Here is a 23,875-nt window from a genome sequence, read left to right as displayed (position 1 = left end):
GTGCTATTTTCCTGTCTTAGTCTGTGACAAGGGACTTTTCTGTCCTCTGTATAGGCCCAGCGGTGGCATCAGGGCAACGAACACTATGGGCGCTCTTGGCAAGCAGGCGATGTCGTGGGCTGTATGGTTGACATGAACGAACACACCATGATGTTCACACTGAACGGTGAAATCCTTCTTGATGATTCAGGTTCAGAACTGGCTTTCAAGGACTTTGATGTTGGCGACGGTAAGTCTGCTATGTTTTGTGTTGTTTTTAAGTTTGCCGCAACTCTGCGGAGGTTCTGCAGGAGTTCGAGACCAGCCTGACCAATGTGACGAAACCCCATCTATACTAAAAAATACAAAAAATTAGCCGGGTGTGGTGGCACACGCCTGTAGTCCCAGCTATTTGAGAGGCTGGGGCAGGAGAATTGCTTGAACGTGGGAGGCGGAGGTTGCAGTGAACCGAGATCACACCACTGCACCCCAGCCCAGGTAACAGTGCGAGACTGTATTCAAAAAAAAAAAAAAAAAAGATGTAGGGTGTTGGTGAAGCAAGGAAGACATTTACTCCTCTGAGATGCGATATGCTCCCAGTTAGGTGGCCTTGGCCACACAGGGCTGTTTTGTATTTAAATTAGTTTGATTTTTTTTTTTTTTTGAGATGGAGTTTTGCTCTTGTCGCCTGGGCCAGAGTGCGGTGGTGTGATCTCGGCTCACTGCAACCTCTGCCTCCCATATTCAAGTGATTCTCCTGCCTCAGCCTCCCAAGTAGCTAGGATTGCAGGCGTTCGCCACCATGCCCAGCTAATTTTTGTATTTTTAGTAGAGACAGGGTTTCACCCTGTTGACCAGGCTGATCTCAAACTGCTGACCTCAGGTGATCCACCCACCTCAGTCCCCCAAAGTGCTGGGATTACAGGCATGAGCCACCGTACCCGGCCTAAATTTTAAAAAGTTAAGAATTGAGTTTCTTAGTCATGCTGGTCACCATTTGGAGGGCTCAGTTCCCACAGGTTGCCAGGGATGCCCCTACTGGACAATGCAGAGAGCGAATATTTCTCTCACCACAGAAAGTTCTATTGGATAGTGTTACTCTGGAGCATATAAAAAAAACAATAGCTGATAAAAATTGTATAATTATCTTATTTCCGCCTGGCATGGTGATTCACACCTGTAACCCAAGCACTTTGGGAGGCTAAGGCGGGAGGATAGCTGAACCTAGGAGTTTGCTACCAGCCTGGGCAACATAGCAAGACTGTTTCTACAAAAATTTAAAAAATTAACCAGGTGTGGTGGCGTGTTCCTGTAGCTCCAGCTACTCAGGTGGCTGAAGTGGGAGGATCACTTGAGCCCAGGGAGATCAAGGCTTCAGTGAGCTGTGATTGTACCACTGTACTCCAGCCTGGGTGACAGAGTGAGACCTTGTCTCAAAATAGTAATAATAACCTTATTTCAAAGATAAGCCAACACTTCTTTTCAAAATGGCTTTCGAATATATCCTGTGATATATTTGCATATAAAAATGTAAATATATTTGCATATGTATAGTCTTGGATTTTAAGATATATACCTACCTCAACCAGTATTTTTTTCTTTCTTTCTTTCTTTACTTTTTTCTTTTTTGAGACAGAGTTTCACTCATGTTGCCCAGGCTGGAGTGCAATGGCACAATCTCAGCTCACTGCAACCTCCGCCTCCCAGGTTCAAGCTATTCCTCCTCAGCCTCCCAAGTAGCTGGGATTACAGCCTTGCACCACCACACCCGACTAATTATTGTATTTTTAGTAGAGACGGGGTTGTACCATGTTGGTGAGGGTGGTCTCAAACCCCTGACCTCAGGTGATCCACCCGCCTCAGCCTCCCAAAGTGCTGGGAATACAGGCGTGAGCCGCCACTTCCGGCCTATTTCTGATAGTCTATATAAATTTGTCACTGATCTTCAAAATGTTAGCCAGTTCATTGCTTGTATTAAGTTTTGTATTCATTCATTTAGCTTCTGAGCAGGTATGAACATCGTTTCCATAACACAGATTTGCAAAAATAATAGGAATTTTACTTGTGTAACTCAATATCTATGTTTAAAATGTTTAATTTTTACTTTTTGGAGATCCATAGTAAGTCTAATATGCATGAGGTACATGAGAAGTTTTGACACAGGCATGCAATGAGTAGTAATTGCATCATGGAAAATGGGGTATCCATCCCCTCAACCTTTAATCCTTTGTGTTACAAACAATCCAATTATACTCCTAGTTATTTTAAAATGTATGACTGAATTATTACTGACTATGGCCACCCTGTTGTGCTATCAAATATTAGGTCTTACTCATTTTTTTCTAACTATTTTTGTACCCTTAATATCTATTTTGAACACTTACCTCTGGGTGGTGAAATTAGTGCTCTAACCCTCCCCTACCTGTCTCCGTTTCTCTGATATTATTTTTAGGGATGTCAAAGTATTAGTGGGAAGGTAGGAGGAAGGCTTTTTATTGGTGTTATCTATCTGTCTACACGGGCTGCTATTATGAATGTGACCTAGGTTTCATTTTTTAATTGGTTTTATAGTTATTAATTATATAATATAATTAGTTATTAATTATATAGTTATTAATTATATGATATTAATTATATAATTATTAATTAATTTAAAAATACTTGACTGCTATGCTTCCTTTCTTTGGATGTTAAAAAAATTAAATGCATGTGTGAGTTCTGTTTGTATGATACGTGGTTCAGATAATAACACAGATTTGCAGAATGCTCATCCATACTGTTTAAGCACGTAACAAATGTTCATGGTACCATGCAGTCGCAGAGACCAATCACCATTGCAATAATGAGACAGGCTCTGAAGGGTATCACGGTGGCACATGGTTTTGAACAATTTTGGCTTTCGACTTTGTGTACTTCATAGAATTTTTAAAATTTAAAAACTGACTCGAACTTTGTATCGGTATCTCTATCATAGAGCTAACACGGGATTTTGATGAATTATCTGAAATTATGTGGTTGATGTTGCTGGGCTTTTAATAGAGGTTTTTGGAGGGTGTGCCTTTTGGTCTTCAAGGCAGGTTATAAGCTTTAGGTAGCAATGATCATTAAGTAGTAACTTTGTAGGGGTCAGTGATGAATCTAAATTTTCTACCATAAAGAGGACTTCAGAGTTTATCCATGCCCATGATTTTTCAATGCTTTTTGGTACTGGAATATCTCTTCCCCGTCCCTCCTCTCCCAAATTAACTTTATATAGCTTCCCATAAAAGCTCCTTAATCTACCTGTCACTACTGAGAGCTAGCCTTGAGATAGCTAGGGCTCAAAGGATCCAGTTTGAAAAACTATTCAGGGTTTTCGTTTTTTTTTTTTTTTTTTTTTTTTTTTTTTTGAGACAGAGTCTCACTCTGCCGCCCAGGCTGGAGTGCAGTGGCCGGATCTCAGCTCACTGCAAGCTCCGCCTCCCGGGTTCACGCCATTCTCCTGCCTCAGCCTCCCGAGTAGCTGGGACTACAGGCGCCCGCCACCTCGCCCGACTAGTTTTTTGTATTTTTTAGTAGAGACGGGGTTTCACCGGGTTAGCCAGGATGGTCTCGATCTCCTGACCTTGTGATCCGCCCGTCTCGGCCTCCCAAAGTGCTGGGATTACAGGCTTGAGCCACCGCGCCCGGCCTATTCAGGGTTTTCTAGCACAGAAACATACTGTGGTTGCTAAAGTACTAAAATGGATTGATAAGTGGTCTATTTTAAATTTTTCTTACACCTAGCCTGTCTTTATGTCTGTGTCATGTTTCATTTGGCATTTTTAACCATCTTCATAATTTCTTCTTATTGCTACAGAGAAAGCTTAGTCATTTATACATTAACTATTAAAGCATGTGGTAAGATGAATAAATGTAGAAATTATTATCCATGGAGGTATCTATATCTATATCTATATTCATATATTCACACACACACACCTAGACAGATGCATATGTATGTATATGTGTGTATGCACACACATACACAGTCACAGGCTGTAGATCCCTGTCTGGTCAGCTTAGTAGACAACATGGTCATGTATATTTTGACCTTTCTATCTTTTGCATAGTTTATACAACTGAAATGACATGCTGACCAGTATAAGTTGTTTCTATATAATACCAAGAAGAAAATCAGAAACATCTTTGAAAGACTGATGCGGCCATCCAGTTAAATCCAGGTGGAGCTATGGCCATCCTAGTTCTGGAAGAGGATGGGGTTGTTCCATAAAGGTGCTACTAGGAACAACCCTATCCTCTTCCAGAACTAGATGGCGGATCACGAGATCAGGAGATCAAGATCATCCTGGCTAACACGGTGAAACCCTGTCTCTACTAAAAATACAGAAAATTAGCTGCGTGTGGTGGCGGGCACTTGTAGTCCCAGCTACTCGGGATACTGAGGCAGAAGAATTGCCTGAACCCAGGAGGCAGAGGTTGCAGTGAGCTGAGATCGCACCGCCACACTCCAGCCTGGCGACAGAGTGAGACTTTGTCTAAAAAAAAAAAAAAAAAAAAAAAAAAAAAAGATGCTTTTAGGGCTTTTCTAAGGGGCTTCAGACCCCTTCCTCAAATAAGGACTGCAGCATCCCTCAGGAAACTCATCTGTTAACTGGATAAAAACCAGTTACACAGAGACAGAAACACTGGTCTCTGGTAGAAGGAGCAAGACTCTCATTCCCGCAACTCCTCCTCAAAACCATGCTTACGTGGTCAAGAAGAGCATTGTTGAGCTAGAGTGAAATTCCACTAGAATTTCAGGGTTTAAAGCCTGCATTGTCTATGTGGCAGACCCTCTGTTAGGATTCTCCCTTCTCTTTGGCTTTTTAAAAATCTCTTCAGAGTATCTTTGGGGAAGGCAAAAGGATTCCTTGAATCATCACTTTTAAAAGACCCCTCTGACTGTCATGTCAGCAAAGGAATAGTGCAGGGCATGTGTGGAAACAGTTTTTGATGAGCTTAAGTTTTTCCATGAATGCTTGTCTCTTCTCACCACTGGACTGATAACCATTCAAAATCAGGATTGGGGAAGCGCAGGGAAAGAGGTTGCAGTGTTCACTCTTATGGACGGAATCCTAAGATTGCTTCTAGGAATCTTTCTCCGTGGTGTACACACTATCTTATATAACCCTCTCCTCTTAAGCGCCAGCAGAACTTGTGAATATGATGGGGTATCACTCATGATTAGGTCACTAAATCAGTTTACTTTGAGTTAGTCAAATAGAGATTATACAGGTGGACCTGGCCTAACCAGATGAGCCCTTAGGGATTGGGCCCTTCCTAAAGTCAGAGAGATACAAAATGTGAGATAAAATGTCCTGCTAGACTTGAAGAAGCAAACTGCTGTGGTATGGAGAGAGCAACATGGTGGGAACCTGCAGGCTGCTTCTGAGAACTGAGAACAGCCCCAAGTTCATAACTGGCAAACAAACAAACAAAAACCAAGAAAACTCAGTTCTAAAGCCCGAGGAACCAAATTCCCTCAACAACCAGGAAGCTTGGAAGATGACTCCAACCCTCAGATGAGAATGTAGCCCATGTTACCATCTTGATTTTTATCCTCATGAAACCCTGAGCAGAGAACCCAGCCCTACCGTGCTGGACCTCTGACCTACAGAACTATGAGATAAGAAATGAGTATTGCTTTAAATGGTTAAGTTTGTGGTAGTTTGTTCCATAGCAATAGAAAACCGATATATTGATCAAGGGGCTTTCTTAGGTTCATCTGAACCTTCAGACTCACCGGACTATCAAAGACCACCCATGACACCAGTCTGTTTAGAGAGGGAACAGGAATCATGGCTTGCCAGCAGGGCAGCGCCAAGGATTCCTCTTCCCACAGGAGTGTTTTTAGATGTACGTATAATTCTGTAAGTTCATATGCAATTACCTAATCAGGAGCCATTTTTATTATAAGCCATGCTACCTAATAACTTAGTTGACATTTCAACTTTTACCCGCAGAGGTATAGTAGCTAATCAAGCTATGATACTCCTCCATACCCAGAACCTAGGAGGAGCTCTCCTGACTCATCTGTGGTCTACGGCATTTTACCAAAACCAGAGACTATTCCACATTATGTTTTGGGACCAAGGCTTTATATATTAAAGCCATGATTTTTATATGGAGCATCCCTTTACATACACATTCCTCAAGAGCCTAGTGGAGGTGATCCTCATCACATTAGCTGGGAGACAGGAACAGGGGTAGTAGAGGCCTGAGATCTCTCTTCTTTTCCCCCACCCCCAGTGTACATATATAAATTTCCATCCATCTTACCACATACTTATTTTCATTACTTTACTAGCCAATGTATATATGTCTGAGCTGACCATCTCTGTAACAATAAGAAGGAATTATGAAGATGGCAAAACATGCCATATCAAGCATGGCACAGACACAGAGACAGACTAGTTATATGAGAAATTTAATTACAGAGCACTTATAAAACCTTTCAGTACTTTAGCAACCACAACTTATTCCTGTGCTAAAAGATTTTTCTAAATTGTTTTTCAAACGTGTAATATGACAAGAAAAAGAAATTGAAGGTGATAAGAATTGGAGTAAAAGGAACAAATTTATTATTATTTGAAGACAATATAAGTATTTACAAAGAAAACTCTAAAGAATCTGCACATATTACTAGGAACAATTGGAGTGTTTCACAAGGTAGAATTTCTATTCTAGCAGCAGTTAAGAAAAGTAAATTAAAGATACCATTTACAGTAGCATCAAAGACTAGCAGTAGCTAGGTATCTAACAGAAGGTACACAATACCTTTACTGAGAAAATTATTAAAACTTATTGAGAGATGGTTGACTTTATTAAGAGACTTATTACCAAATAAATGAGGTGAGTTATGTTCATGGAGAAGACAAAAGCCTGAAGATATTAATTCTTCCAAAAGTGATCTATAGCTTCAATCTGTCAATCATACTTTTCAAATAAAAATCAAGTGTTTTGGCCGGGCGCGGTGGCTCACGCCTGTAATCCCAGCACTTTGGGAGGCCAAGACGGGCGGATCACGAGGTCAGGAGATCGAGACCATCCTGGCTAACACGGTGAAACCCCGTCTCTACTAAAAAATACAAAAAACTAGCCGGGCGAGGTGGCGTGCGCCTGTAGTCCCAGCTACTTGGGAGGCTGAGGCAGGAGAATGGCGTGAACCCGGGAGGCGGAGCTTGCAGTGAGCTGAGATCCGGCCACCTCACTCCAGCCTGGGTGACAGAGCGAGACTCCGTCTCAAAAAAAAAAAAAAAAAAAAAAAAAAAATCAAGTGTTTTTATGGAAGTTGATATGATGATTCTAAAATGTATATGGAAGTGTAAAGGGCTAAAATATCTTCTGTCTAAAAGCAGCGAGGGGATGCATATCCTACCAGATAGCAGGATTTATTGTAAAGCTATAGTCATTAAAATAGAGTGGTATTGTTGTAGGGACAGACAAATTGACAAATGGCATAAAGTAGAGATGCCAGAAACACACCAGCACACGTATGGAACCATAGAACATGATGAGGTAGTGTGTCAGTATGTTGGAGAAAAGAGGCCTGTGACAAATGGGGATCTATATGGAAAATATGACATAGTCACTTCCTCACACCATATATGATAACAAACTCCAAATGGTCTTAAATGTCACAAGCAAAACTTTGAAACCACTGGTGGAGAATATAGACAAATTTAAGAACATTCATTTTAAAAAAAGCCTTAAAGGAAGCATAAAAACAGTCATCTATTAATGGGGAGAAGCTATTCACAATGTGTACAACTGAAAAAAAATGTTAGTGCTAAGAAAATATAATTTCTGAAATCAAGCAAAATGATGAAAAGGTATGAACAGGTATTTCATAGAAGTAGCAACTCAGAGGGACAAACGTTTGAAGAGATGTTCATTATTATTGATCGGGGAAGTGCAAATTCATAATTAAATGCTATTCTATATCAATTCTGTTGGCAAACATTTGTAAAGACCTGACAATACTCAATATTGGAAAGCACTGCACCCATAGGACCTCTTTTGCATTGCTCTTAGGAGTACAAATTGGTCTCTGCACTTTGGAAAACAGCATGACAGTATCTCTGAAAATGGAATATTCACATACCCATGACCCAGAAATTCTACTTCAATTTTTTAGCTACATTAATGTGTCTCAACAGTAGGAGATATGTACAAGAATGGTTGTAGGAGCACTATTCACAATTGCCAAAGCCAGGATACAACCGAAAGCACACGGAATGGAAACTACAGTAACAAATGACAACATGGATATCTAAGGGAAAGAAGTCCCAAAAGATAACTATGGTAGGCCAAATAATGTCCTCCAAAGATGTTGACTGATGACCTACTCTTGGAAATCTATGACTATGTTACCTTACATAGCAAAAGAGATTTTGTTGATGTGATTAAGATAGTGATCTTGAAATAAGGAAATTAACCTGTGGGGAACCAATGTCATCACAAGGATCTTTATAAGAAGGAAGTAGGAGTGTGTGTGTGTGTGTGTGTGTGTGTGTGTGTGTGTGTGTGTGTGTGTTTGTGTTTGCGAGAGAGAGAGAGAGAGATCAATGGCTCGATTGATCTGGGAGTCAGGGAAAGCCAGAGACCTCTAGAAATGACAGGAAAGTCAGGAAGTGGGTTCACTGCAGAGCCTCCAGAAGGAACTCAACCCTGTTGAGCAATAGGTTGGAAGATACTTATAGTGTTTTTAAAAGAACCAGCTAAGTAAATAAAAACAGGTGATGGTGAGAGTATGTCATGGACAAAAGGTTATCAGTAATCCACGGTCCACTTCTGTGCATTTTGATTCTTCTTCTTTTTTTTTTTTTTTTTTTTTTTTGGAGATGGAGTCTTACTCTGTCACCCAGGCTGGAGTGCAGTGGCACGATCTCAACTCACTGCAACCTCCACCTCCCAGATTCAAGCGATTCTCCTGCCTCAACCTCCCAAGTAACTTGGATTACAGGCACATGCCACCATGCCTGGCTAATTTTGTATTTTTAGTAGAGACGGAGTTTCACCATGTTAGCCAGGCTGGTGGCTGGTCTTGAGCTCCTGACCTAAAGTGATCTGCCTGCTGTGGCCTACCAAAGTACTGGGATTACAGGCGTGAGCCACCCTACCTGTTCTGAAATTCCTAAAGAAGAAACAGGAGCATGTCTGTGGAGCTTTTGGGACCAATCTAGTAAGAAGAAGAGAATTTGATGATAAAGACATGAGTATGAGAGGAGATAATTACTCAAGTTCCTGATAAGGTGAAAGGGGGTGTGATCTCAAGCACAAGTGGATGAAATGAGACAATTTTTTTCATTTTAGCACAGAAAAAAAAAGGCTCAAGTACAGGTCATAGTAGTATCCTCTCTTTTATGAGCTGGGTGCCTTGTGTGTGTAGGGGAACTCCCCAAGCAAAATGAACGGTTTTGGATGAATGGCTTCTCTGTATTTCTTTCTCTTCCCCAACTCCCTAGTGTTTGATTGTCTCATATCCTACATAGTCCTTTGGTGCCTCCCATTACTGCCTTCTCTGGAAGCCTATTTCCAAAGGGAAGTCTCCCTTCCATCTTCTAACATAAGCCTACACAAGAGAATTTCTTTCAAAAGATTTCTGAACCAGAATTGATCCAATGACCATGTTGGATGTATTGTTTTGAAGACTTATTTTACAATGCCTCTTTTGGAGGTAATTTTGGAGACTTGTTAAAGTCTCTCATCCATTCTGCAGTTTTGATAAGGTGGTGGGAGTGGGGGCATGTACTCTCCCTCAGTGTCTCTTCCTGCCCGCATCTTTGGGATAAATCTGTGACCTCTGGGAATGGAGGAGTCCTGCAGTGAATGACTTAAGATGCTCCTGGCCACACGGAGAAATGGGTTGTTCCTTGATGACCTCTTGGGTTGGGTTTATCTCTCCCTGTTATTTTGTACCATTAGAATAGTAACATCTCAAGGGCTGAGAATCAGATGTCAGCCTAGAGGAAAAAAAAACAAAAAAACAAAAAAACTAAGAAGGCCAACCAGTGGCTTTTATTCTAAGTCTCTGGAGAAACAGAAGCAAATCTTCTGGTTCACTTATGATCTAGCCCAGCTCACCAATTTAAAAAATCAGAACTTGAGTCCCAAATCCCAGCTAATAATAAATTGTACTTTTTCTTTGCCTTGTGGTCTCTTCCTTGCCGTGTGAGGATAATTTGCTTTTTTTTTTTTTTTTTTTTTTTTTTTGAGAGGGAGTTTTGCTCTTGTTGTCCAGGCTGGAGTGCAGTGGCATGATCTTGGCTCATGGCAACCTCTGCCTCCTGGGTTCAAGCAATTCTCCTGCCTCAGCCTCCCAAGTAGCTGGGATTACAGGCATGAGCCACCACACCCAGCTAATTTTGTATTTTTAGTAGAGACAGGGTTTCACCATTTTGGTCAGGCTGGTCTCGACCTCTGGTGAGCCATCTACCTCGGTCTCCCAAAGTGCTGGGATTACAGGCATGAGCCACTGCACAGGGGGAAAATTTACTTCTTAAAGGACACTGATAGGGCAAATTTCCATAGGTCAAAAGGCTATTATTAATTTAAATGGGAAAAAGTGCATTATTGAGCTCCTGTATTAAACCTAATTTGTATTAAAACTATACTAAATCAGTTGGGCACAGTGGCCTATGAGACAGAATGAAACCCTGTCTTAAAAAATATATATACTAAATCTCCCTAAAATGAAATCAGTAATTAATTAACATGTCATACTGTCACCTAAATGTATTCCCTTCTTCACTTGTTCTTCAGTTTGGTTGTTAACCAGATTCCCTTATAGAATATATCATACCCAATATGTACATAATTCAAACTTCAGTGTAAGAAAAGCAAAACAAAACCAGCAACAATAAAGTTTGGGGAAAAAAAAACAATAAAGCCAAAGGAACATCAGTGAAAAAATGCAGGTGATATCCGATTTACCCAGCATAGTGGCAGCATAGGGAAAACCATACACAAGAGTCTTCTCTGATGTGAAATGTATGCTTGTCTGCTGAAAGAACTTAGGTGCTATGGGCTAATTCTTACTATTGTGAGGATGACTGCATGTCTCACTCCGCTTCTTCTTGGCTCCTCCAGAGCCATGTGAAATCCCAAGAACTATTTTATTTTTTTGAGACAGAGTTTTGCTCTCGTTGCCCAGGCTTGAGTGCAATGGCGTGATCACAGCTCACTGGAACCTCCACCCAGGTTCAAGGGATTCTCCTGCTTCAACCTCTCGAGTAGCTGGGATTACAGGCACACACCACGATTTTTTGTATTTTTAGTAGAGAGGGGGTTTTACCATGTTGGCCAGGCTGGTCTCAAACTCCTGACCTCAGATGATCTGCCTGCCTCGGCCTCTGAAAGTGTTGGGATTACAGGCATGAGCCACTGCGCCAGGCCCTAACAATGCTTAAAAAAAAAAAAAAAAAAAAAAAAGAAATGCCTTAAGGGGCAATGAAATGAATTTCCACATAAAGTAGAATTCAAATTCTTCTAATGAGGGGTTATTTCCGGGTTCCTTGGAGCTCCACACACGTGGCTTTGGAGGACTTGTGTCTGCTAGCAGATACAGCATTCTGAATACGAACCGTGTCTCCATTGCACCTGTTATGGACTGAGTTGCGTAGCTGTAACCCTCAATGTGGCTGTATTTAGAGATGGGGTCTTTAAAGAGGTAATTCAGGTTAAATGAGGTAATAGTGTGGGGACTTAATCCCGTATGACTGGTATCCTCATAAGAAGAAGAGACACCAGGGTTGACTGTGCTCAGAGAAAAGGCCATGTGAGGATACAGACAGAAGGCTGCCATCTACACGCCATGGAGAGGGACCTCAGGAGAAACCAAGCCTGCTGACACCTTGATCTTGGCCTTCCAGCCTCCAGACTGTGAGATCACACATTTCTGTGGTTTAAATCACTCAGTCTGATCATTTTTTTTTTTTTTTTTTTTGAGACAGAGTCTCGCTCTGTCACCCAGGCTGGAGTGCAGTGGCCGGATCTCAGCTCACTGCAAACTCCGCCTCCCGGGTTTATGCCATTCTCCTGCCTCAGCCTCCCGAGTAGCTGGGACTACAGGTGCCCGCCACCACGCCCGGCTAGTTTTTTGTATTTTTTTAGTGGAGACGGGGTTTCACTGTGTTAGCCAGGATGGTCTCAATCTCCTGACCTCGTGATCCGCCGTCTCGGCTTCCCAAAGTGCTGGGGTTACAGGCTTGAGCCACCGCGCCTGGCCAGTCTGATCATTTCTTATAGCAGTCTGAACTGACCAATATGCCACCCCTTCTACTCTTGTATCCTCTACTAAGCTAGTACTAGTCTCAATTTATTCTTTTTGGGAAGAGCCTCATATTATCAGTAGTTTGAAGAGCTAATGATATCCTTAATTAAAAATAAGTGAGTCACCTAAAATCCTGACATACAGTTTATGGTAAAAGAATGGTTATTTATGCCTGGAGATTACCTGCATTCTACAATGTCTGCTATGGATACATATCTTGTGTTGTCCATTTCAAGCTTCTCAGCTCTTCTGCAAGCAAAAATCATCTCCGAGGCCTGTGATGGTTATAATCAGATCCAGAAACAATGCTTTTGAGTCTGTATTTACCACCTGAAAGGGCAGTGAATAAAATTGAGTCCTCTCAGAACTCATGGAATTCCTTTCCATGGAAGAAAACCAGAATACTTTTGTAATTAAAATAGCTGTATAGCTGTAGATAGAAAAGAAAATGAAAAACAGAGGCAGGGATAACTTTCCATTATTGATTTTATCATGCTGCTGTTTTAGAAAAAAAGGAAGGAAGCCAGGATATAGAACTGCCAGTTTATTCCTACAGTATGCTTTGTACCCTCAGTTGAAATATTGCAGCAGTTCGATTATTTGATGGAAATCTGTGGCTGATCCAGAAGACTGGCTTTCAACATGGAGTGAATTCAGGTTAGTAGGTCTGCACCGTCCCCAAACCCACCTGCCTGGCTCCACCGTAACAGGTGAAGTTCCTGTGACCAGCATCCCCTGTGCAACCTGCCATCATGATACAGACCTGGGAGAGCAACTTATTATTGGGGATCTCCTTAATTAAAAATTAATGCTTGTCAGAGGAAGGAAGAAATCAGGACTGTGAGGCCAACTTCTGTAGTAGAGGAATCCAAGTACAATTCTGAAATGATTCTTGTGTGGCCTTGGGCAAAGAGCCTGTGTTCATTTCCTTAAAATAAAAGCACAAATTAGAGATGATCTCTTCTTGTCTACTTCAGTTCTAACATTCCAGAAATTGAAGGCAAGTGATTTTCTGTTTGTTTTTGTTTTACCTGCCATCTCAGAACTTTATTTTATTTTATTTTATTTTATTTTTTGAGACAGAGTCTTGCTCTTGTTGCCCAGGCTGGAGTGCAGTGGCACGATCTCAGCTCACTGCAACCTCCACCTCCTGGGTTCAAACGATTCTCCTGCTTCAGCTTCCCAAGTAGCTGGGATTACAGGTGCCCACCACTAGGCCCAGCTAATTTTTTTTTTTGTATTTTTAGTAGAGACGGAGTTTCACCATGCTGGCCAGGCTGGTCTCGAACTCCTAACCTCAGATGATCTGCCCACCTCGGCCTCCCAAAATGTTGGGATTGCAGGAGTGAGCCACTGTGCCTGGTTAGCATTCTTAAAAAAAAAAAAAAAATCAACTTTTATTTTAGATTCAGAAGATATATGTTCAGGTTTGTTGCCTTTGGTATATAGCTTCATGCTGAGGTTTGTGGTACAACTGATCTTTTCTCCCGAATACTGAATATAGCACCCAATAGTTTTGCAACCCTTGTCCACCCACCACAGTAGTCCCCAGTTTCTATTTTTGCCGTCTTTATGTCAATGAGTACCCAGTGTTAGCTCTCACTTGTAAGTGAGAATACACCGTGTCTGGCTTTCTGTTCCTAGGTGCTACGATATGGCCTCTGGCTGCATCTGTGTAGCTACAGAGGAGATGATTACATTTTTTATAGCTGCATAGTATTTCATGATGTATATGTACCACATTTTCTTTATCCAGTTCACTGTTGATGAGCACCGAGGTTGATTCCATGTTTTTGCTATTCTGAATTGTGCTGGGATGAAACATATGAGTGCGTGTTTCTGTTTTTGGTAGAATGATCTACTTTCTTTTGGATATTTATATATATACCCAGTAATGGGATTGCTGGGTTCAATGGTAGTTCTGTTTTAAGTTCTTTGAGAAATCTCCAAACTGCTTCCTACAGTGGTTCAACTTATTTACATTCCTACCAACAGTGTGTAAGCATTCTCTTTTCTCCACAGCCTCATTGGCATCTGTTCTTTTTTGATTTTTTAATAATAGCTATTCTGACTGTGTGAGATGCTTTGTGGTTTTGATTTGCATTTCTCTGATGGTTAGCGATGGGAACATTTTTTCATGTTTGTTAGCTGCTTATCTGTCTTCTTTTGAAAAGTATCTGTTCATGTTGTTTTTTACTTGTTGGGTTATTTAAGTTCCTTATAGATTCTAGATATTAGACCTTTGTCAGACACATAGTTTGCAAATACTTTCTCCCATTTTGTAGATCATCCTTCTCAGCATTCTTGATTCAAATTCTAGCATCCATTTAACTACCTATAGAAACGTAGACAAATGATTTAACATCTTAGTTGTTTCCTCATCTGAAAAAATGGAATTAATATTAAATAATATAGGCAAAAGCGCTTATGTATTATATGGCACATAGTAGGTCACAAGCAGCTAGCTGTTACCTTTTCTTCTGATCAAAAAATGTGAATTTACATGTTAGTATAATATTGGTCATTTTTATCTGCTTTTTGGCCATTTGGTTTGGGTTTTATATTTAATACATGTATTCCGAACTGTGTTTCAGAAATGTTAAAATTTGAAATAATTTATTCTTAGGAAAAGCTGGTACACTTGTGATCTGCTTTATCTTCCTTTTATTGTAGCCCCAGACAGAGATTTCAAGCCTGTATTTTGCTCCTACATCTTTGGTACTGCCAGCTCCTTGGCTGGATTTGCATGCTCATCACCCTCCCCTCTGCTTTGGAGCAGGGAGGCTCATCAGCACAGAAAGTTAAAATTTGCTGAAGCCATCTGTCTTTTGTTGGAGGAAGCAGCTTCGCCATAAGTTGTAGCTACTGTTTTAACAGATTTGCAAATAGTTAGGGTGGGTCTGGCTCAGGCCCAAGTAACTGATTGGGCTCATGTGCACTAATTTAAGATCCACTGCCAGAATGAAAATTTCCCTTGTATATCATCAGGCTCTGTTATTTGCAGGGTGTCAATTAAGGTAACTGGATAGAAGATCAAGAACATAAAGGACAGGAAGGTGGGACCCATATTTTACATGTGCTGGGGGAGAGGCATGATTTTTTGGAAATCTGTTTTGTTGTGTTGAAATACTTGTGTGTGTCCGGCCTACTTCATGCTAATGAAGAATTGAACCCCAGTTATGTTTTGCTCTGGAGTGATGATTAAGAGTGATGTCATTTATCAACCTGTTTTGTTCAATTTATGCCAAACATTTAGTCTTAATAGCATTTATGATTTTCTGACACTGTATGATGTACACAGTGGTATACAATGGTAACTAGTTTTTTATTTACCTATTGTCCGTCTTTTGTACTCAAAGTTGTGCTCCAGAAAGTCAGGTGCTATTTTTGATTTTGTTCACAGCTATATTCCCGGTGTGTAGAACAGTTCCTGGCACATAGTAGGTGTTCATTAAATATTTGCTGAATGGAGACACCTGATACTCTCTGAAGACAATGTAGAACAGTAACTTAGAGAAGGGGTTGGCAAACAGGCCTGAAGGCCAAATCCAGCTCACTACCTGGTTTTTTTTGTTTGTTTGTTTTTTTGTTCATTTGTTTGTTTTGAGACAGGGTCTCTCTCTGTCACCTAGTCTGGAGTAGTGTGGAGTGATCATAGCTCATCGCAGTCTCAACTCCTAGGCTCAGGTGATCCTCCCATCTCAGCTTCCCAAGTAGTTGAGACCACAGGCACATGCCATCATGTGCAGCTAATTTTTAATTTTTTTAAATAGCTCTTTAAAGAACAAAGCTAACTCCTAAGCAATGTGCCCAGAGTCAACCTAATTTGTTAATATTTTTTTGTAGAATCAGGGTCTCGCCTTGTTACCCAGGCTGGTCTCAAATTCCTGGGCTCAAGTGAACCTTCTGCCTCCGCCTCTCAGATATGGATACAGGCATGAACCACTGCCGTGGCCCTGCTTTTTTAAGTAAAGTTTTATTGGAACACCACCACACTTGTTTGTTTCCATACTGTCTATGGCTGCTTTTGCACTATAGCTCAGAGTTGAGTAGTTGCCACAGAGACCACATGATCCATGAAACCTACAATGTCTTCTCTCTAGTCATTTATAGAGTTTGCTGAGCCCTAGATTAAAGCATGGGCCTTGGGATCCACCAGACTTGGATTTATTTTCTGGTCACTTAGCAGCTGTGAGGGCAACTCATTTAAGCTCAGATTTTGGTTTCCTCGTGTGGAAAATGGTAATAACAAGTCCTACCTCATTGAATGGTTGTAAGGGTTCGCCAAGATGAAACATCAGGAAACATTAACTACTGGTATGAAGCTGTGTGCTGGGAATTTCATTTATTGGCAGCCTCTTCATTATGCAGGATGCTTGGCCATATACTGAACAAAGGGAGGTGATGGAGGCCTGGCCCTTTCTCTGTGTGGCCGCTGAACAGTACCTGTAGTTTTTCTCCACTCTGTCTTCTTTGATCCCATTGCCACGTGGTTGTTTCTGCTGTATATAAGCCGTATTTTAAAAGTAAATGTAGTTTCTAGAAATATTGGTTGTTTTGTTATAATAGATTATTAAAACCATAATCTCAGAAGTAAGAATATGATTTGATTTTTACTGTTAAGTTCTGCTTTACTTAAAATGAGAAAAAAATATGCTAGTTTCTACTTGTGGATGTACTTGCATAAATACATTCCTTTAAAGGAGACCAAAACAATAAAGCAATATGTAGAAATACCATCTACTGGTATTATTGCTATAAACTAATGAAAAAAATGGCATGTATTTAATTATTTATTTTAAAAGTAATATCTTGCTTTTGAATATTTGGAAAATACACAGGAATATAATGAAAGTGATTAAAAATTACAAACATTCCCACTGCACAGAGAAAAAATGGACATTTAATGCATCTCTCCCACTTAAAGAACTGAGATGATATTGTAAAAATAATTTTCCATCACCCCCCTTTAAACTTAATATTATAAATTTTGTCCAAACGCATAAAAACATTTTAAACATACTTTTTTGGTTTTTTTTAAATCAACTTTTTATTTTGAGAACTATCTACCCTGCAGAAAAGTGCAAAAATAAATGCTTTAGTAACATCTGTATATTCTTTACCTGGGATCGTCAATGATTTTTATTTTGCCATATTAATTTTATCTCTCTCTACAGTTTATTTTGTTGAGCCCTAAAGATGATTTTTAATGGCTGCACACATTTAATCCTGTATATTTATCATGGTTAATCATTCTCTTCTCAGGAATTATTTTCTCTTTTTACCTTTTTTTTTTCCATTTAAAATTTAGTTCACTGAGCATCCATGCTAAGCATTATACACATAAGATCTAATTTTAAAACTATAACCCTAAGGGGCAGGTGTTACAGAAGATAGGAGTAAAGCTTAGAGAATTTAAGTAACTTGCCAGAGGTCAAATAGCTAACAAGTGGTGGGGCTAAGACATGAATCCTGGTTTATTGGACTTAGAACTCTGTGTTTTTAGTCACTTCATGGTAATATCCGTCTGCCATCTTCTTAGATGTTAACTCTCCTACAAAACCTTCCTGACTCCCATCTCTCCACGCTTCCTTTGCTCCTAGAACCCTGTCTGCTTAGATGGATGGTACGCTATTTCAGTATAACAACTTTTTTTTTTTTTTTTTTTTTGAGATGGAGTCTTGCTCTGTCACCCAGGCTGGTGTGCGGTGACACAATATAGGCTTACTGCAACCTCCACCTCCCAGGTTCAAGCAATTCTCCTGCCTCAGCCTCCCAAGTAACTGGGACTATAGACACCCACCACTCCGCCCGGCTAATTTTTATATTTTTAGTGGAGAAGGGTTTCACCATGTTGGTCAGGCTGGTGTTGAACTTCTGACCTCAAGTGATCCACCTGCCTCAGCCTCCCAAAGTGCTGGGATTACAGGTGTCACCACGCCCAGCCAGTATAACTTCTTCTTTTCTTTCTATGTCATTAGACCATGAGCATGTTTTACCCTGGATCTGTGTGAGTCATCTTTTACTCCTACTTTCTGACACATGGTAGTTGCTTAGTAAGTAATTATTGAATAAGTAAATAAATGGTTGAAAGCTTCTTAACACATATTACCAACTTGCTCTACATAAATCTTGTACTAGTTTAAGTTGATTAGGAGGATTTCTGTTAGTGAATTCACCACCTACCAACATTGAGTGTTAGGACTCAAACAATACGTTGTTTGGGCCATTTTATGTCCACATCACTCTTACAAATTTCTTTATGGGAAAGATGTGGGTTTGTCCCATTTTATTAAACAAAATTTTTTAAATGAAAGCTATTACTTGTTTTCATAATAAAATATATATATATATATAAGAAAATTTGTTAAATTGGGAGCCATAGAGAACAAAAGTACCCAAAATTCCACTATTCTGAAGCTTTTAAATAAAAACCGTACTGATGTTTTCCTATCTAAAAATAAACCATATGTTATCTTTCTTTCTTTACATAATAATTACTTGGAGTATTTTCCTATGCATTAATGGGCCTTTCAAAACCAAAATTTCAGAGGCTGAGTAATGTTCATCTCATGAAAAAAAGTATATTTATTATCGAAACAGTATTCTAGAATTATAAACATAGCTATGGGGAACAGTTTAGGACATAAATATTTGTGCATAGTACTAGACTGAGTATTTTAAATGAAAGTATTTCAGATATGCAGAAAAGTTTAGGTATTAGTGAAACAAATACCTGAAGGTCAACTATACAGATATTTACAGCTCTCCAGTAACTTTCCATGTAGGCTAGGAACTCCTTCTACAAATAAAGTGATCAGAAAGAAATAGATGTTTACCATTTGAGGAGATGTTTCTATCTTGGTATCTCCTAGTTTATGTTAAATGGGTGCTAGATTTACTAATTTCTGCTAATGCAGTTCAAGCTGTCTGAGACCTATTGTATTTACACCGTGCTTTTTCTTTGATTTCTTTGGGGACACTCATTTAAAACAACTTTCCTTGAATGTAGCTTTAAGAGCTGTCACAGCTGCAGATACAGCTGCAATTTTTTTTAGTTTTAACTAGGAACTCATCATTTACCCTTCCTCGAACACAGCTGGATATGTTCTTTTTTCCTGGTTGGTGGCACTGTTATACAGCTATTCATCTGACTATATGTTGATGCATACAAACTGGTGAAATCATTATGAATTATTGGATGTAATTTTTATCATCTTATGCTATTTTGGGGGCTATATATTGCTTGCACTGCCACTAACTTCAATAAGAGAAAAGTGTGTAAATCATAATGACAGAGCTAACTACAATTCTTGTCAAAATTGTTGGCTTATTCTTAGGATCCATTGCTTTTATGCTCTACAAATTAGAGGATCTATTTGTCTGCATTCCAACACTGACGTTTTTAGTGTGCTGCCTACTTGAACATTCATGTAAAACATTATAGAAAGAAGTGAAGGCCAGGCACAATGGCCCACACCTGTAATCCCAGCACTTTGGAAGGCCGAAGCAGGCAAATCACCTGAGGTCAGGAGTTCGAGACCAGCCTGGCCAACATGGTGAAACCCCGTCTCTACTAAAAATACAAAAATTAGCCAGACACAGTGGCACGCACCTGTAGTCTCAGCTACTTGGGATGCTGTGGCTGGAGAATCACTTGAACTTGGGAGACAGAAGTTGCAGTGAGCCAAGATCATGGCACTGTACTCCATCCTGGGTGACAGAGTGAGACTCTGTCTCAAAATAAAATAAAATAAAATAAAAAAGTAAACACCCACCCCTGATGAATATCATCTCATCCTTTTGTGAAAAAAAATCTCATCTCCTTTCTAACTGATTGTGTTGCCAATCAATTCCAAAGAGCTCAAAAAAACAATTAACAAAGTTAGTATAGTTTCCCCTTTTTGTTCAATAGAGGAAAGATTTGCTAACTCTGACACACATGAGAAGAGCTTATGAAATAATACCACACATCTACAACCATCTGATCTTGGACAAACCTGACAAAAACAAGAAACGGGGAAGGGATTCCCTGTTTAATAAATGGTGCTGGGAAAACTGGCTAGCCATAAGTAGAAAGCTGAAACTGAATCCCTTCCTTACACTTTATACAAAAATTAATTCAAGATGGATTAGAGACTTAAATGTTAGACCTAAAACCATAAAAACCCGAGAAGAAAACCTAGGCAATACCATTCAGGACATAGGCATGGGCAAGGACTTCATGTCTAAAACACCAAAAGCAATGGCAACAAAGTCAAAATTGACAAATGGGATCTAATTACACTAAAGAGCTTCTGCACAGCAAAAGAAACTACCATCAGAGTGAACAGGCAACCTACAGAATGGGAGAAATTTTTTGCAATCTACTCATCTGATAAAGGGCTAATATCCAGAACCTACAAAGAACTCAAACAAATTTACAAGAAAAAACCCCATCAAAAAGTGGGCAAAGGATATGAATAGACACTTCTCAAAAGAAGACATTCATACAGCCAACAGACACATGAAAAAATGCTCATCATCACTGGCCATCAGAGAAATGCAAATCAAAACCACAATGAGGTACCATCTCACACCAGTTAGAATGGCCGATCATTAAAAAGTCAGGAAACAACAGGTGCTGGAGAGGATGTGGAGAAATAGGAACATTTTTACACTGTTGGTGGGACTGTAAACTAGTTCAACCATTGTGGAAGACGGTGTGGTGAATCCTCAAGGATCTAGACTAGAAATACCATTTGACCCAGCCATCCCATTACTGAGTATATACCCAACAGATTATAAATCATGCTGCTGTAAAGACACATGCACACGTATGTTTATTGCAGCACTATTCACAATAGCAAAGACTTGGAACCAACCCAGATGTCCATCAGTGACATATTGAATTAAGAAAATGTGGCACATATACACCATGGAATACTATGCAGCCATAGAAAAGGATGAGTTCGTGTCCTTTGTAGAGACATGGATGCAGCTGGAAACCATCATTCTCAGCAAACTATCGCAAGGACAGAAAACCAAACACCGCACGTTCTCACTCATAGGTGGGAATTGAACAATGAGATCACTTGGACATAGTAAGGGGAACATCACACACTGGGGCCGGTTGTGGGGTGGGGGAGGGGTGAAGGATAGCATTAGGAGATATACCTAATGTAAATGAGTAGTTAATGGGTGCAGCACACCAACATGGCACATGTATACGTATGTAACCTGCACATTGTGCACATGTACCCTAGAACATAAAGCATAATTTAAAAAAAGAAATATTTTATTGGTTTTTGCTCTATTGCTCATTGCTATTACATCTAAATAAAAGATTATATATATAATTTATGCATTATAAATATATCTCATGCATAAATACATGCTTCATACATTAAACATGTATTTTTCCCCCATGCTTAGATCCAGTTTATTCCAGAAAAAAAAAAGCCAAAATTTTCTTCAAAGATCAAAAGCAACTATCAGTAGATGGAAAACTTTAAAATTTTTTCCTCCAATTTTTTTTTTTCTTGAGCTATGTATGAAGAAATCTATAGCTCAGACTGTGTCTGGTGTTAGTACGTATCAAGCTCTTTAGCCAGAAGGAAGAGCAAGGCCAATGAACCACATCCCTGGTACTTAGTTTCTTCTCACTTTCCCTGTATGAGAGAGTGCATGCACTGCTCAGCAAGGAGACTGCAGGGCAGGGATCTCTAGAATCCCCGGAGGACCAGGGGCTGCAGAGCAGTTACTTTGTCTTACAGAATGAAGTCTGAGATGAGAGAAGGGATTTATCTAGGGCCCACAGCTAGTAAATTATAATGTCAAGATCAAATCCTGGTTTTCTCACCCTTACAGGTAATATTTAATGTCATTGTTCCCTTTATTACACTACTTTTTTCACCCTAGGGTGACAGCTCTCTCAAAGTTCAGTCCTGGAACAGTATGTGTGATAATTCCATACTAACAGGATCATATAGTAATGGTACTAAAGCTTTTAATTTTTTTTTCTTCCCAGGATTCATACCTGTGTGTAGCCTTGGAGTGGCTCAAGTGGGCAGGATGAACTTTGGAAAGGATGTCAGCACCTTGAAATACTTCACCATCTGTGGCTTACAAGAGGGCTATGAACCATTTGCCGTTAATACAAACAGGGATATTACTATGTGGCTGAGCAAGAGGCTTCCTCAGTTTCTCCAAGTTCCATCAAACCATGAACATATAGAGGTTTGCTTTTTCTTTCAAAATCAGGTCATTTCTAAAAAGCAGGAAAAGAATATCTTTATACATAGGAACTTCTGCTTAGACAATTATTGTGACTTACTTAAAATGATGACCTTACACAGAAGTGGAATCTAAGCAAAGATGGCACTTTATACCAGCTGTCAGTGGATGGGAAACTTAAATTTTTGCTTTCAATTCTTTTTTTTCCCTTGAGCTATGTGTGAAGAAGTCTGTAGCTCAGACTGTGTGTGGGGTTTGTACGCATCAAGGTCTTTAGTTAGAAGAAAGATCAAGGCAAAGGGAGCCACATCCATTCTAATAAGCTACGTTACAAGAAGCTTATTAGAATGAGGAAAAATACTTTCCTTTTTATGTGTGGGCAATGTCAGGCCGAATCTGAATATATAGAATTATAAGATAAATTTCCGAAACCGTCTTTAGAGACAGAAGCAGAACTCTATGACTATATCCATAGCACAGTAATCTGTTTAATTATCTCTTACAAAATGATGCCATGCGTGGACTGATTTGGGATTCTGAAAACGTGATGTGCCTTAGGCATCTTTAGAATCAGGAAATCGACAACGGTGATTGGAATATGACCTATTGCTTCTTCATTTGCTAGGTGACCAGAATAGACGGCACCATAGACAGTTCCCCATGTTTAAAGGTCACTCAGAAGTCTTTTGGTTCTCAGAACAGCCACACTGATATCATGTTCTATCGCCTGAGCATGCCGATCGAGTGCGCGGAGGTCTTCTCCAAGACTGTGGCTGGAGGGCTCCCTGGGGCTGGCCTTTTTGGGCCCAAGAATGATTTGGAAGATTATGATGCTGATTCTGACTTTGAGGTTCTGATGAAGACAGCTCATGGCCATCTAGTGCCCGATCGTGTTGACAAAGACAAAGAAGCTACCAAGCCAGAGTTTAATAACCACAAAGATTATGCCCAGGAAAAGCCCTCTCGTCTGAAACAAAGGTTACTATTTTATACACTGTGATTTTAAGTTTGTAGTTAAGTGAGGAGGGTTACAGTCCAGAGTAAAGGGTCTCCTAGTGTAAGGTTTTTCCTCCCCCTCCTCCTCCTCCCCCTCCCCCTCCTCTTTGTGCAAAGGATTCTATAAGGAAAAATTAAGCAACCTGTTAGTCATCTAATTTGTTAGCGTAGATGCTATCTATCTCAATAGTTATTTTTTAAGATGTCTATGTTTACATTCTTGCCTGAAACTTGCAGAGTATTTTCTCCAAATAGTATTTTTTTATGATAAAGGCGGCAAGTTATTTTAACATCCTTTCTTATACTAAATCAGATTTTCTCAGTCTCAGCACTATCGACAGTTTAGGCCAGACAATTCTTTGTTGAGGAAACACCTTGGGCACTGAAGGA

The 23,875-nt window shown here is 39.9% G+C and overlaps 1 protein-coding gene across 7 annotated transcripts in view; it reads left to right on the top strand.

Moving 5' to 3' along the window:
* The window catches only part of RYR2 (ryanodine receptor 2), a 794,036-nt gene that overhangs the window by 527,831 nt on the left and 242,330 nt on the right, over window positions 1–23,875 (top strand). For all 7 annotated transcript variants that reach the window (XM_077998277.1, XM_077998259.1, XM_077998275.1 and 4 more), the window contains 3 exons: window positions 55–229; window positions 22,284–22,492; window positions 23,115–23,467. In XM_077998277.1, coding sequence (XP_077854403.1) covers window positions 55–229; window positions 22,284–22,492; window positions 23,115–23,467 — 737 coding nt within the window. The remainder of the gene's footprint in view (window positions 1–54; window positions 230–22,283; window positions 22,493–23,114; window positions 23,468–23,875) is intronic.

Source organism: Macaca mulatta, chromosome 1 (assembly GCF_049350105.2).
Source record: "Macaca mulatta isolate MMU2019108-1 chromosome 1, T2T-MMU8v2.0, whole genome shotgun sequence".
NCBI classification, from domain to species: domain Eukaryota; kingdom Metazoa; phylum Chordata; class Mammalia; order Primates; family Cercopithecidae; genus Macaca; species Macaca mulatta.
The sequence above is the reverse complement of the archived record's forward strand: the minus strand, read 5'-3'. Positions and strand labels throughout refer to the sequence as shown.